The sequence below is a fragment of the Cricetulus griseus genome, chromosome 6 (assembly GCF_003668045.3).
Source record: "Cricetulus griseus strain 17A/GY chromosome 6, alternate assembly CriGri-PICRH-1.0, whole genome shotgun sequence".
NCBI classification, from domain to species: domain Eukaryota; kingdom Metazoa; phylum Chordata; class Mammalia; order Rodentia; family Cricetidae; genus Cricetulus; species Cricetulus griseus.
In genome coordinates, this window is record NC_048599.1 from 98,947,794 (window position 1) to 98,963,746 (window position 15,953).

The 15,953-nt window shown below is 43.0% G+C and overlaps 1 protein-coding gene across 1 annotated transcript in view; it reads left to right on the top strand.

The window, feature by feature from the left end:
* LOC100756511 (dual 3',5'-cyclic-AMP and -GMP phosphodiesterase 11A) overlaps positions 1–15,953 on the top strand; it is a 361,367-nt gene that overhangs the window by 249,651 nt on the left and 95,763 nt on the right. The window contains exons 11-12 of the mRNA XM_027420128.1: positions 10,021–10,167; positions 10,652–10,759. Coding sequence (XP_027275929.1) covers positions 10,021–10,167; positions 10,652–10,759 — 255 coding nt within the window. The remainder of the gene's footprint in view (positions 1–10,020; positions 10,168–10,651; positions 10,760–15,953) is intronic.

Below are 15,953 nucleotides of genomic sequence, written 5' to 3' on the forward strand. Positions count from 1 at the left end.
CACTTCTGCTTCAGCCACCTATGGTTCTGTGTCAGGCAGCCCTAACACACAGACAACTGCCCGATCGATACTGAGGGCCTCCTGTGAGCCTGGCACTGTGCCAAGTTTTCAGGGCAATTTCAAGTTTTCAACGACCCGGAGGGATAGTGATTCTTCTGCTCCTTTATCAGAAGGAAGGGCTCAAGTCCACGGCATTAGCAAGTGGCAAGCACAGCTTCAAACACACAGCTGCTTGGCTCCAGAAGCCATGCTCCTGGCAAGCCACCAGCCCACATTTATGAAGTATGAGCCTAGCTAGGGAAAGTACTAGGCTGTGATATTTGCTGACACTCAAGAATCTTAATCCTTTCCTTATGGAAATTATACATGATGAGAGACAGATTCACAATGGCTGAAAAAAAAATGTTTAGAGTTGGATGGAGGAGACTCTCTGCAAGAAATAATAGCAATACGGAGGTGACACCACAATGAATCTAAGAGATACTTAAATCACTGCATGGACAGCAGAGAGTTGTGGTTACTAATACAGAAGGCAGGGATGGGGCGGATTGATGGGATTTGAATTCTAATCCCAGGGTTTTTCTACTCAGATGAACTTCACATTGGGTATCTTCTTCATCTCAACCTCTTCATCTGTGTTAGGAGGGAGTCTAAATTGCAACTAAAAAGGGAATTTCATCCCTGAGTTTGTTCTGCTCCTTTATCTGAAGAGAAGAGCTCAAGGCCTACAGTTTAGACTCCCTCCAGAGGGAGTTTAAAAAGGGAATTTCACCCACGACTCTGTTGCAGAATGAAACAAGATATGGCCAAGAATCAGCACAATCCTTGATACACATGTGTCTCAATAAACACACCACATGGGGAAAGTATTTCCTCTGATGTGTATTCTATCCAGCACTGCCAAAAATAGTCAGCAATTCAGTTCTCAATTTTTAAAGTTATTAGTGGTGTTAAACTTATGAATGAATTTCATAAATTTATGAATGAATTTTTGCTGGACAATATGCACTCTTTAAATGCATGGTTATTCAGCTTGAGTCAAATATCACCGAAACATGGCCTGTGGAAAATTAAAATATTTGTCAGAGTCTAAGAACAGTCTGGGCAAGACAGAATGAGCTAATATGATAACTTGCAGGAGTCAAAAGGTAGATTAAAACTCAAATGTGTGCATGACAGAGCATACGTGGATGTTTGCATGTGTGCTCAGGAGTGCCTCCATCCAGCAAGAATAAATCCAGGTAGACTCCCAGACAGGGAATTGTGTTTCAGCAGTCGGGTCCCACAACCTTCTGTGCCTCTCTTGATAGATTAAGTCTCCATGGCAAGTGACTGTTTTATTCACCCCTAAAAATGGAAACCTCTTTTATAATGCTCCCTGTGCTTTATAAATATTTCCTGGACCTATAAGTAAAAGTATATAAGTTCTTATGTGTCTTACCTCATAGAGGAGCTGTGAAGCATGTGGGAAAGTAAGGCCTATTTTCCTAAGAAGGTACCCAACCACATACTGAAGCCACAGCTGAGATGTGTAGTTCCAGAAGTGACAGAGACTTTGATATGCATTTGAGACACAGAATAAGAAACACGTTTAACATAAATGCATAAATATTGAACTATTTCCTCTGGACATCTCACTAGAAAGTGATTATGGGGTGGCTAGACTCAGTGTCTCTCTGGTGGCAGATTGTGCTCCTGACCTCAACTAGCAGGCTGCAAAGAAGTGACTCAGACTATGGGCTGTGACTGAGATGGCATGGGATAAGGTAAGCAGCATAATGGGGATCCCCCACCCCCGAAAAGTTCACATCCTGGTCAGTGGCTCTGCACCTTTTTCTTCACCATCAGGTTATCCAGTATTGCCATAGCTATTAATGGTCATCCCAGAGTTCAGATTTCACCACTCCCTGCCTTTGCTTCAAGGTAGATTAGATCATAGACTAGATTCATGTTTAGAGGCTGATGCTCTGGTCCATGTCTAGAGGCTGATGCTCTGATATATCTCCAGAGTCTGATGCTCCTGGACAGCTTCATCTTTAGCTGCTGCACAATTTTCTCACCTCTCTCTCTCTCTCTCTCCTTTTCTTTGTCTATCAAGCCACTGGAGGAGTCTTTGAATTATTGCCTCACGTCTGTGTGGCCTGCCTGCTAGCCAGCAGCATACGGGAGGGAAGATACCTCAGTGACTGTGATTCCTTTCACCCTGTAGTAGAGATGGGCTGCAAACCCTGAAGCAAAGATGCTAGCTCAGCAAGTTGAAGTCAAACAGGGCAAGAGTCATTAAGGCCCAACTGAGCGCAAGTCAGAGAAATGGTATGTGAGAGGCAAAACAGTTGTGGTCATGAAAACTGTCATGGGTGGGTACTGGATGCTGGTGGGATAAAGTCTTCACCAGTCTCCCTTGAAAAGAGGGACTGGTGAGTCTCTGAGTACAAGCAACCGCAGGCAGGCCAAGCCCTGATTCAACTACTTGAACAGTGCCTCCCTGGTGGTCTTTTGATGAATGCACTGAGATCAGATGCAGTTCAAGCCCCTCCCCTTCTTCCATCCCTTTCTCTATCCAATGTGAAAAGGAAAATCCTTCTCCTCGTGGCCCATTAAACATAGAGGCTTACTCACCAAAACCAAGTTCCTTTCCCTGGAGGACACAGGACTGATCATAAAATTCTCCTAGAACGAGAAGGTGGGCTGCTAAGTGAACAAAGAGAAAGAGAGAGAAACCACAAACAACTTTCTCATAGAAAAACGGTATTAACATTTTCATCTGCCATGGTGAACTTAAGAGCCATGGCGAAGTTAAGAACAGGAAGTCCTGGAAGGGAATTCAGACCATAGAGGACAGGGACTGGTCACCAGTTGGAGTTAAGGGAGCAGACTTCTCTGGACAGCTAACAAAAGGTAGCTATGGCATCTTGGAATAGGCAGATGTCCATATTATGCTATGAATTCACAGGTAGGAGTTTGGAAAAATTGAGAACTTTTACCTGAATGTGTTACAGCTGACGGGGCAGCGGAAGTTTCTGAGTTGAGTAAAGCAAGTCCTAGATGGCTGTGAGTCCAAAGGCCTTTGGTCCCTCTGTGCCCACACCTCTTGGTGCGTGCCATCTTTAGAGACACCCAGAAACCTTCTGTGCCCACACTGTCCTCTGCCTGGGATAGCTTCTGCCACCTCTTCACCTGATGAACTCTCTCATCCCTCAATGCCCACATCACATGGTCTTCTGTCCTCAATGCCCACATCACACGGTCTTCTTCTATGGTTCTTGGCCTGTGGTTGTCTCTCTTCTGAACTTTCTGAGTATTCACCAGTTACTCCATGTGTTCCTCTTTTTGTGCAGGAACACATTATGAGTCTTGGGAATGGAGTTATCGCCTCACATTTGGGGACAGGTTTTATTGAAACTTTTTTTATCCTGATAACTATTCTTTAAAGTTTAAATTATTCTAAATAAACTTTATAATGGCAATTTATGACTAAGATATAACACCAAACTGAAAATATTCCTCTTAGGGATTACAGTAATGTCATGTGTTTCCCTCATTGCCACACTTAAACTACCTGGGCACTTTGCTGCATCTCCAGGCTGAGGGACTGAATTGCTTCCCGAGGGTATGCATTGCACCCTGGGTAGAGCCTGTTACAGAGTTAACCATCAAACAAGTCTGTGTTGATCTAAAAGGAATTCCATTAGCTTTCTTAAGGAAGATGGTAAAGTGTGGCACTTCAAAGTCTATCATTAAAATTCCTATGTCCATTCTATTCTTTGGGGAAATGCTGTGCACTTTCACATGGCAATGACTGTCACAGTTTGACTATACAAGGCCTCCAAAGGCCCATGTATTGAAGGCTGTGAGAAATGACTAGATAATGAGGGCCCTGACAACATCAGTGAGCTCATCTGTTGAAGTCATAGCTGAGTGAGCTATTAGGAGTGAGGTCTAGCTGGAGGAAGTAGGTTACTGGGAGGTGTACCCTTAAGTAGTATATTCTGTATTGGTGCTCTCTCTCACTCTCTCTCTTTCTCTTTCTCTCTCTTTCTCTTTCTCTTTCTCTCTCTCTCTCTCTCCTCTCTGTCTCTCTGTCTCTGTCTCTCTCTGTCTCTCTGTCTCTCTGTCTCTCTCTCTCTCTGTCTCTCTCTCTCTCTCTCTCTGTCTCGTCCTGCCTCCTTCCCTTCCTTGGCTTCATGGCTGTATGTGATGAGCCTCCTTCCTTCATCAGACCCTTCTATTTTTTGTGATAGGTCTGAAAGCACTGGAGCCAACCAACCATGAACTGACATCCATAAGCCAATAAGTCTTTCTTTCTTAAATATATTTTTCTCAGGAATTTGTCACATCACGGAAAGCTGTTAACACAGTGGTCACAATGGCAACATAGTTATAACAGCCATGGCCATTCGGTATTTCCTATTTCTATGTACTGGGATTTCCCTGTCTGTTATACCTCAAGCTGCCAAGCAGCACAGTCTTGTAGTGGTTTATACAAGGATGCTCACTCTGAGATTCACTTTGGTGTCTTGCTAACAGTCACTCAAGGATTGGTGTCAGCATAGAATTGGCTCCAACACTTGTTGGGAAGAATGTCCTCAGCAATTACCAGGCAATTACAGAATATACCACTTAATTACAAGGCAATACATGATACTTTTTGGTGATGGCACTGTGCTAGCAAGCTCATGTCTAATGTCTGTGTCCATTCTCCCAGTAAACAAGCTGTTCATTCAGGAAGGTCTTGAGCTCTCAAAAGTTGACTTTACATGAGTCCAATCAGCACAAAACTGAACTGGGGTTCATTCCAAAGGCAGTTATGAGCTTAGAGAATTCCCCAGGTGGACTCATACAAAGAAAAGCCAAGACAGTATTCTCCCAAATGGGCTTAGGATGTTCATCATTCTGGGATTTTGTTTTTTACTTTTTTTTAAAATGGAGTGTGCTGGATGTCTCTACAATTTTGTTCAAATGACTGCAGAACCTGGAAAAGCTGTTGCTGCTATTGATGCATAACATACTGCCATTATTGGTCTTTTTATATAAATATATATACATATATAATTTGAATTTTTGGAAACTTTAGATATGCTCTCAACTTTGGAAAAAAGTATCCCAGTTTACCGTGTTGAGTTGGCATTGTACAAAAATTAACAGCCATATTGGTCTAGAAATGTTGAACTTAATTTTTTTCCATTTGTACAGGGGTAACACACTGTATTAAATATTTAAGGTCTTCAAAAAAAGAAGGGATTTTGAGAGCCCATCCCATGTGAAGGGATGCTCTCTTGGCCTGGACACATGGGGAAGGGCCTAGGCCCGGCTCAGGATGATGTGGTAGACTTTGGGGAGCCCCTTTTGAGGGCCTTACCCTGCCTGGGGAGTGGAGGGAAGATGGCTAGGGGCAGGTGGGATGTTGGGGGGGAGGGGAGGGAGAGGGAGAAGGTATTGACATGTGAAACAAGCTTGTTCCTAATTTGAACTAATAAAAGAATAAAAAAAGAGAGAGAGAGAAATGGACCGTGAGGCAGGCCATTTGTAGCTAAATCCCAAGTGATGTTCATGGCATACCAAGTTACTTTGCACTGGACAGGAATGGGTGACCCTTAGCTTGGAAATCAGTCCATTTCCAGGGGTAGCAGGGTAGTTTAGAGCCAGTATTTATAACTCAGATTCAAACCTGCCTCTACTGATTGTACTGCAAATTTAGAGCAATCATTTTATCTATTTCTGTGGCTTCCTTCCAATACAGGATTTTAAATATCCCTGGTTTAAATCTTCTTAGTGTGCTTATAAAGAACCAGTGAGATAATATTCATAAAATGCCAAACACATCCCCGGCACACAGTAAGTTCTGTGTGGATAGTGCTCTGGATTCCCTTCTGCATCTCCATAGTAGCTCAGCTTCCTCTCCCCACCAGTCCTGGAAGCCCAAAGCCTCTACCTCTGCTTTTGTCCAGAGGAGCAAGTGGATGAGTGGCTGAAACAAATGGCAACAGGTCTACTTTGCTCGGAAAGGTCAGGGCTGACCTGCCACCCACTTGGTTGTCTCTTTCCATTTATTGAAGATCACAAAATGTAGTATCCGTGCGTCAAGGGACCCAGAATTGTATTTTACACTTTATGGCTCCTTTTCCGTTGTAGAGGAGGTGGTTTATGACTCCCTGTGATAAGCACTTAACTGCTAAGATGCAAACAAAGAAAAGGACTGGTCAGAAGACACGAGGTACTCCCACCAGAGAGTCTCACTTCTTGAGCATTATTCAGATTAGCTGCGGGACTCATGATTCTGTGTTTTCATTTATTGCTGCAGTAAACTAAATGGTTCTTTATCCAAATGTTATTTCCTGGCTATTAATTCAGTAGTTATTTTGGATTGTGACACTCCTCTTTGATTTAGGGATATGGCACCTTATAAATATTTAAAAGCTGAAGACTGACACTTTGAGAAATTGACTTTGATTTGTTTTGTTAATATCGTATGGCTAGAGTAATTATAGGCTTGGAGGATGTGGCCCCATCCTGTGCTCCTCAGGCGGGATTGGGGGCATGTATCTACAGCACAAGGAACTCAGCAATAGAAGGCTCTTCCGGGGGCTTTTGCAGGTGAGATGGCCACACCTGTCTCTGCCGGATGTCCTCTGCCTTTTATTCTTCATTGTTGAGAACCTGCTCTTAAACCCAAGAATGTATGGTTGAAAACTGCCCATATTTGGCAAAATGGTCAAAAAAAAATCTCCTCCTGAAAGTCTGGGAATGTTTTATGTATCTGTACATGCCACCAAGGGTTTACAACAGGGCTCGGGGTGATGTATGGACTGGTATGATTTAACTGTGGATCAATCAACCTATTAGGGAAAAAAGACAAGGTCAATAAGGTTGGGTCTTAGTGAACCAGAGGTCATCCTCCATTTCTCAACCTAATGTTCTTATTTCCTTTCCATTAACATTTCATAATGAAAAAATGCCTATATTCTTTAATTTTTGAGACAATTAAGTGAATTTAGTGCCTTTGAAGGGGGAGGATTTATAATGGCATAGAGGCCCACACTATTAATAACCAGAAGACAGGGGCCACTGGGAGAGTAGCAATGATGTCGCCATTGCCATTTAGGCATCTTTGGTGACAATCAGTAAGAGGTTTCAGTCTCCTGTTTCAACTCAGAAGCAGACTTTCCTGCTGAGACCAGAAAGACCTGTGTCATTTTGGGTAGTGCCTTTGTCCCTTAGGAAGCAGTTTTCTGGTTGCTCTTAAAATTGAACAAAGTGCAACAAATATAGATCTTTTCAAATACTTGGCATTCTCTATATGTAAACCCCAAAAGTGGGAGGGGAACATTTTTAAAGGAGACAATGTTGTCATTAACAAGTTCTCTCCCAGTTTCTTTGACAAGAAGTTTGAACTAATGGTAAGACAACAAAGCATACAGTAAAGAAGCCTGTTAGCCCAACATGGTGGCACATAACTAGTCCCAGTATTCAGAAGGGAGTTCAAGGCCAGCCTTTGCTCCATTGGAAAGCTGCAGATTACTACTAGTACTACTGCAGAATTTCACATGAGATCAAGGAATTGACAAGTGGTCAGAGTAACTTATGTGAGTTAACTTGTAGTTAACTTATGTGAATATCTTGTAGGTGGGCATAATGGTATAATTGTTGAATATTACCTAACAAAACAAAGTATGTATGTATGTACGTATGCATGCATGAAATGGGCAGAACACGGGGCAGCAGATGTTGTCAGATGTAGCATGAGTCAGATTGACCATTATCTTCAATGATGGGAATTGGACAATTCATAAAACAAAATAATTGTAATCAGTAATGAAATTTCAACAATCTTACTTGATTAAAATAAATCTAGGTGTTGTAAGTGGTTGCTCTTCATTTGTTGCCAGAGGAATATGACTGTGTGTCTATGTTTGTAACAGCATGGGGCAGCTGATTCGTGTTCAACACTGATGTGTTCAATCCTGCAGAGATCCAAGTGCATCAGTGTTTATTGCCACCCTGTTAACAATAGCCAAGATATGGAATCAACCTAAATGCCTGTCAGCAGAGTAACAGATAAATAAAATGTGGTTCATGTAGACAGTGATATTTGATGACATGGGTTTTGTTCAGTCATATAGAAGGAAGTCGGGCTGGGAGACAGCTCAGTGGATAAGTGGTTGCTGCAGGAACATGAGGACTCAAATTCAGATATCCAGCCCCACATAAAGCTGCACACCTCTGTAACCTTAGTTACAGATCATCCTAGCCAACTGATGAGTTCTAGTTGAGTGATAGGACCTCTCTCAAAAAGAGTAAGGTAGAATAGTGGAAGACACGGTGTCAACCTCTGTCTGCCACACTCACACAATTGTGTGTGTGGAACGAACACACACACACACACACACACACACACACACACACACAAATGCACACACACAAGAATACCAAAAGAAAAATAAAATTGTGTCATTTGAAGCAAATAAATAGACAGGCATAAATAAATAATGGAATCATCATGGTAAAAAAAAGTAAGCCAGACTCAGAAGGGCAAATATTGTGTGGTTTTGCTCATATGTTGGATACAAATTCAAATATATGTGTAACATTAAAGTGGAAGCAGGGCTGTTAGCCGAGATGAACAGGGATAACAGGAAGAGGGGAAGGGAGAGGGGTTGACTTTGAGCAAAATACTTGACACGCACATGTGATATTCATAATGAATATTTTGACATTTATTTTTAAAAAGCTAATATAGATTTATCTAACTTTGATGAAAGTTTAAAAGTAAATAAGTAAACAAGGTACTTTCATAGGGACACATACACACCAAGAAGATATCTACCACTGTGGATTTCAAAAGCCTTACCATTGAATTCCAGAAATCTAGTACCGGCAAGCCTATTGGTATATTAAAATGATTTGGTAAAGCCTAAGGGAATTAAATTTTGATAGAAGTAAAGTCTTCGGGATGGAAGCTTAATTGTCCCAACACATAGATTTGGCCATCGCTCACCCACAGTGTGGGCAATAAGCACTGTTTGTATTTTTGCTTAGGCACATAAACTTTTGTAGAAAAGCATGGGGTTGGAGAGGCAGGATTGATTATGTGGTTTCTGGAATGCCTGGAGTGGCCAGAGCCGGATTTAATTGCTTAGCCAAAGTAGTTCCAGGGCATAAATTACTCACAGGATAATTTATACCCAGTGAATAGACTAGGAATACAAATACACAACGGTCTCTGGTAACTTGAAAGCCATAAAATAACCCCCCAGCACAGCAAGAATGGCCCAAATGGCATAGTAAACCCCACCAATTGGCATAAAAATGATTTCTAAAGATTGGGTTTCCCTCCCCTTTAGGTTTGTGCTGGATAACTGATTGACAGCCACCTAGCAGGGGGCATTTGGAAACCCTAAATATATATGACCAGTACTAGAATTGTAGTGTATATTGTTAAACAATATAGAAAATTTATCTTTTAAGTGAAACTGTGCTGAGTCTCCAGGCAGCTCTATTTAACCATCAGTGTGGCACATTTTGTACCAGAGATGAGCTGCTTGCCCTTTTATGTCCTTCTGAATATGCAGAATGTGTGTTTAATAGAGAACATTTTTGTGAGGTACAGGATACAAGCAAGGAAGAGCGGTGTACTCCCACCTCCGATTCTGCATAGAAGCAAATAAAATTCATAGCTGCTGGCCACCCAGATGTTTCCCCATGTAGCAATATGCACCAGAGTATATTGTATGGCCACAGTCCCAGTAAACTAGACAGTTGTATATTCTGAATTCTGTGGAGAGACATGGTGTGTATATTTTATCTTCTAATTAGCTTCCCTTCTCTCCCTCCCCCCTCCATTTTCTTGGGTGTTTGCTGCTCAGAAACAAAAGACATTTATAGCTCAGAGTTTAGCAGTATCAGAGTGTAAGTGCGGGTCAGGCCTGATTTATGTGGCACCACCGATAAGCAGGAGAGAGTGGGACATGGGGTTAGGTAAAGCTGGTGAACTTGTCTTGGCTTATGTCTTTGATTTTGTAGGCAGCCAACATCCCTCTGGTGTCAGAACTAGCCATTGATGACATCCATTTTGATGACTTTTCCCTTGATGTTGACGCCATGATCACAGCTGCTCTCCGGATGTTCATGGAGCTGGGGATGGTTCAGAAATTTAAAATCGACTATGAGGTGAGATGAGATGCTCTGTGTTGGAGCTAAGGAGTGCACCTGGCAAAGTGTTGCAGCCACTGTGATGTAAAGGCTTTCCAAAGATACGATGTAGGCGATGGTCCCTGCCTGTGTGCCCCATGGAAGTGCCATGAGAATCTGGCAGAGTGTTCGTGGAAGTTTAGGTTTTTGCTTTGTCTTGTTAAAAATGTCTTTATTAGATTTGTCTTATTTTGGTGCATATGACTGTTTTGCCCATGTGTAAGTATGTGCACCACATGCATGCCTGGAACCCAGGGAGGTCAGAAGAGGTTATCAGATACCCTCAAACTAGAGTTAAAGATGTGAACCGGGCCCAGGCCTTCCACACGAGCAATAGGTGCTCTTAACCACTCAGCCACCTACCCAGCCCCTTGTGGAAAGTCTGATCATCTTGTGGTATCACTTTAGCAGTGGTCTCCTGAGGACACAAACCACCCCCTAACTTCACCCCCTCCCATTTCAGACCCTGTGCAGGTGGCTTCTGACGGTAAGGAAAAACTACCGAATGGTTCTCTACCACAACTGGAGACACGCCTTCAACGTGTGCCAGCTGATGTTTGCCATGCTCACCGTAAGTGTGCCTGTGGGTGGTGGAAGGTCGCCTCCGTTCATGTGCACCTCCTGGCTTTCTCCTAGGCATTTCTATTTCACTGAAAAACTGCCCCATGATTATCCCGCAGCAACCCACATATGTCCTGTTTATGGTAGTGTATATTTGACAACAGTTTCCTTAAAGCTACAAAATCATTAACACCTTAGCGCAGGTGGATAGCCCTAGAATGAACACCAGAACTTTTTTTCAGGGTTCTCCTTTGGTAAGCTGGTTCTCTTGTCCATCCTTACTTCCTACCCCTAATGCTTGGATTTTAGGTGTAATTTTTTTTGTGGAGAAACTAGAGATGAGTCACAGGGCAGAGAAATCACTGGTTAAGATTGGGTTGCTGCAAAGACCCAAGAGGGTATGTGAACATGACCATGAGAACATGGAATTCTGAAAGAACACTTGCTTGGGGGAAATGCCCAGGGAGGCCTCAGGAGCAGGAAGGGGTAAGAGTGGACACACAGGGTTCAGAGGCTCGCTAAACTGAAATTATCTGTCCCTTGGGTCTAACTCACTGATGGAGGCCTGTGTGATTTATAGAGAACACCAGCACAGCTGGCCAGAAAAGGCCTTGGGATTAACTCCAAAAGCAAACGTTGATGGCACGGATCAAAACAAAACCCTCTGCTTGTTCCCGTTTGCTAGTGAGAAACGCTGGTCTGGTTTCTACTCCCACTGTTGAGTGACCAAGGAGAATGTTTTCTGACTTAAATATGTTAGGCTTTCTGCTACTTAGTAATGTAGATAAGTAAGATAGATTACATGTGTGTGTATACATAAATATATTTACTATGCAAAAAATAGATGATGGGTTCTGGATTCTTGCAACCTAAATACAAATACCTCATTTCTTTGTACCCATCTGAAAATGTAAACACAAAATTGGGACTTCTGTATAAAATGCATTTTGTTTTGGTCCAAACAAACGAAGACCATTCTACCTCTCCATGAAAATCTTCTCCCTGTTCTCTGCCCATTAAACTTCTCCCCAACCTTTAAGGTACTGTGCTAGTTTTTTTTTTCTACAGAGGAACCCCTTTCTCCTGAGACATCAATATTTGCTTCCTTCCCCATAGTGCTAGTGTAGGACAGCTATCTCATCTCTGCGTCTTAAGTGCCCAATCTCGAATTCTCTGTTAAGCCACCTGAGGAAAGAGCCAATTCCTTGTTCCTCCAACAACATTCATGTGTGTTCCCAGCCTCTGCAGACCAGCATGCCTATACTCTGTCTTGCACTCAGTCAGCTCTCAGCCATGTGTGTTGGATTGGCTTCAATTCTAGTGTGCATCAGATGAGACTAAAAGGTCTTTACTCTCTGCTTTGGAACTCTCGTGGGTCCACTGCTGCTTAAGGATGAAGCCGACTCACTAGGAAAGCCAGACAGGTACTGCCTTCTACCGTGTACACCATTGGAACCATTCATCTTGGTCAACTTTAATTGAGCTCAGTAGACAAGAAATAGTTTTTGTGTGGAGGCTTCACGAGTCTGGCTCACACAAGGCAATGACTTATTAACTAGTTATCTTGGAAAAACTTGTGGATTTGTGGAATTGCCAAAATAAGCAAGCAGAAGTATTGTTCAGATAGGGTAAACAGAAATGTTGATGATGCTGTGCATTGTAGGTATCAAGGACAGAGGTGGTCTTTTATAACAAGCCCCCAGGGAAGCGCTCATTTGGCAGCAGTGGTGGGGTCATGCTGCACCCACAGGTGTAAAAAGGTGCGAATACTGAGCTTTCACCACCGAACGTTTTTGTAGTACCAACAGTCCTGATACTTTTAAATAGTGTAAAAGAAGTAGAGCTGAGCTCTCCGGCTGTGCCCCGCCCCCCATAACTGGAGGCATCGTGCTGTCAGAGTATTTTAAGAGTGCTTTGTGTTTGCTCAGCAACTTGAAGAGTGTCACTGTTAGAAAAAGTCTGGGTTTTGTTTTTGTATTCATGCTGCTGCAAAAATAGAAGCCTTCACTGTTGAAGTTCTCCGAGGGAGACGGGAGGGAGGTTGCAAAGTGCGGAAAGGCGTCTTCAGAAAGAAGATGTCGGTGGATATTATTTTAGTCTCCCGCACACAGAACTATGCCGTTGCATCTGGAAGAGTCGTTACTTTCCGCTCCTCAGGTTTCGCTGAACTTAGTGAAGGATGACAGCGGGCTGAAACGCCAGCTTTTGTTTTTCTCACACAAATGTCTTCTCCAGCTTGATCTTGGAAAATCTAGTTAAGCAGAATTTTTTGAATCAAGACACTAACTCTGGAGACAGCGGAGACTGCTTAGCCTATATAGACAAAGTTCACGTCAAATCTGGTTTCTGATGTGATCTCCTGGGGGAAAGGATACCCGTGTTATGTCTTTGTGGGCACCAGAGCTGCACACACCCCTCAAGTATGCTGAGGTCTCTCACTATTTCACCAGACATTCTGTCTCCATTTAAGGGACCACATATTTTATTTCCATGTGACAAGTTAAAACCAAAACCGAACTTTTCTAGTATTCCGGATTTTTTTGTTTTAGACTCATGTAGCCCAAGGCAACCTTAAACTAGCTATGTAACTGACAATGCTCTTGAAGTTCTTTTTTTTTTTTAAAGTTTGTATTATTTGTGAGGCTTTTCAAGCATACACACAAAGTTTTTTGAATACATCCACTTCTCACCACTCCTAATTCCTATCAGATATATTCCCCACTTTCTCCCCCTCCCAACTTGGCATCATTTCTTACTTAATTTTTAATGTTTTGAGAATTTGGCACATGAACACTATATTTACATAATGTCCACCCTCCTTGTCACTCTCCAATACTTCCCTTCCCCACCATTCCCTCTCCAATTCATGACCTCCTCTTCTTTAGTTGCATAATTATAATTACATAATTAATTATAATTATATATCAGTGTCCTGGGTCCATTTGATGCTGTTACTATGTGCATATGTTTAGGGCTGACCACTTGGCATTAGGTAATCTATCAGGAGCTCATCCCTGGGGAATACTGACTCAGAAGCCATGAATTGCCTGTAGCATTTCATCTAGGAGTGGGGCCTTGTGAAATTTCCCCATTCACACTGACATGCCAACAGAGCTGTCATTATGTAGGTCTTGTTTAGGTAGCCATATTGTTGATATCTTATGGGTACAGCTTCCCTGACGTATATAGAAGACACATTCTCAGAGCAGACATCTTGGTTCTCTGACTCTTACAATCCTTCTGCTCTCGCTTCCAAGATGTTCCCTGAGCCGTAGGTGGAGTAGTTTTGTAGATGCATCAACTGTGGTTGGGAACCCATGGCATGTTGTTTTCAGCATTTGACCAGCTGTAGATTCTTGTAATAATCTTCATCTGCTGCAAAAAAAGAAAAAGAAACCTCTTCGATGAGGAGTGGGAGCTACATGTGTGGGGATAAGAAGACATATTTGGAATACAGTTAGAAATTATACTGGTTTGGGAAAGTAGCCATACTAGGTTTTCTGCTGGGGTCCATGACCTTGGCAGCCATGGATAGTTGGCTAGGTTTATAGTACCAAACATGAATTCCCTCCTCTTGAGCAAGCTGTTGGTTACCACCAAGGTATCAGTGCCACTATTACACCCTTGGGGATATTTTGCCACATTCTGATCATTGTGTGCCTGGGAGGCTTAACAGCTAGGTGGGACTGGTGATGGGTGTGTTTGCTTTGGAAACTTGCATAACACTCTCAGACACGATGAGAGCTAGGTTTCAGGGCAAAAGCTTCCTGGCCAGTTCCAGCTCGGTTCCTCAAAGTACTGTGTCAGAAGCATGTAGTATTTTCAGCAACAGGTCTTACCTACAAGTTCTGGGAGGCAACCAAGAGCAACGGCAATGGGCTACATTACTTGGGTAATCTCTTTGACCCCCCCCCCCCCGGACAACTTGAGAGAAGTTTCCTATGCCTGGAATTGGGGGTTTTGTTAGAGTCTAATGCCCCTGAGAGAGTATTATTGCTCCAAGTAGAATAACTGCATTTAAATTGAGTATATATGTACACACACACACACACACACACGCGCGCGCGCGCGCGCGCGCATGTGTGTGTGTGTGTGTGTGTGTGTAGGGGTATTTTATGTAAACATTAAAACAATGTTTTCCTATGACTTTTTCAAACATCCTTAATGTTATTTATCCCTTCCCCCTTCTCTTCCTCTCTATTTCTCCCCTCCTCTCTTCCCAGTCAAACCCCTAATTTCCCTTTAAACCCCTAATTTCCCTATTTTACCTACATAGCATCTATTACCCCGTCTCCAGGGCTCCTTCTGCACCCCTACTCACGGTCCCTTTTTACTTTCCTGTTTTCTGTGGTTTCTTTAGGTTGAACTTCTGGTCATCTTGCCTCTACTTCCCAAGAAAGGGAGAGCCTGAGAGAGGGAGAGACTGAGGGAGGAAGAGACTGAGGGAGAGACTGAGAGAGGGAGGGAGGGAGGGGAGGGAGGAGGGAGGAGGGAGGAGAGGGAGGAGGGAAGGAAGGAAGGAAGGAAGGAAGGAAGGAAGGAAGGAAGGAAGGAAGGAAGGAAGGAAGGAAGGAAGGAAGGAAGGAAGGAAGGAAGGAAGGAAGGAAGGAATTTTTCCACTATATCTCCAAACATCTGGTTCAGTCTGGATCACAAAGCCAAGAGAATGCGCTGTGTGTACTGAAATTCCCTCTAGATGGCGCTCCAAGGCAAAGTTTTCCAGCCAAAATCTCTGGAAACCGGATGGTGGGGGCGGTCAAACCTTGACCAACCTTCCCAGAAAGAGCTTCTTATCCTCTGGCAGGAGAGATACTGAGGCACACTGCCCAGTGCAAAATGAATGTTTTCCTTAGAATACTCACCAACAAAGCCGGTCTGACGCAACGGAGCCTCTTCTATGAGGATGGCCTGTTTTATGACTCCCTCCTGACCCACTGTGCCTTAGCATGAGTAATCTTGAAACCTGATCGTGCATTTTCCTAAACCCATTGTCTGGGAGAATGGGAAGGTGCATAGCTGTGTGTCACCGCTGAGCATATTTTTGGCCCACAAATTACAGGACACTCAAATTATGAATATATACATCAATTTCCTAGCCTTTATCTCTAAAATTATTTCACACAGAGAAAATAAGATTATTGACTCAGAATGGTTTTGCAGAAGCCTCTTGGCTCATGTTTAGGAAACCAATAATATTAGCTCAT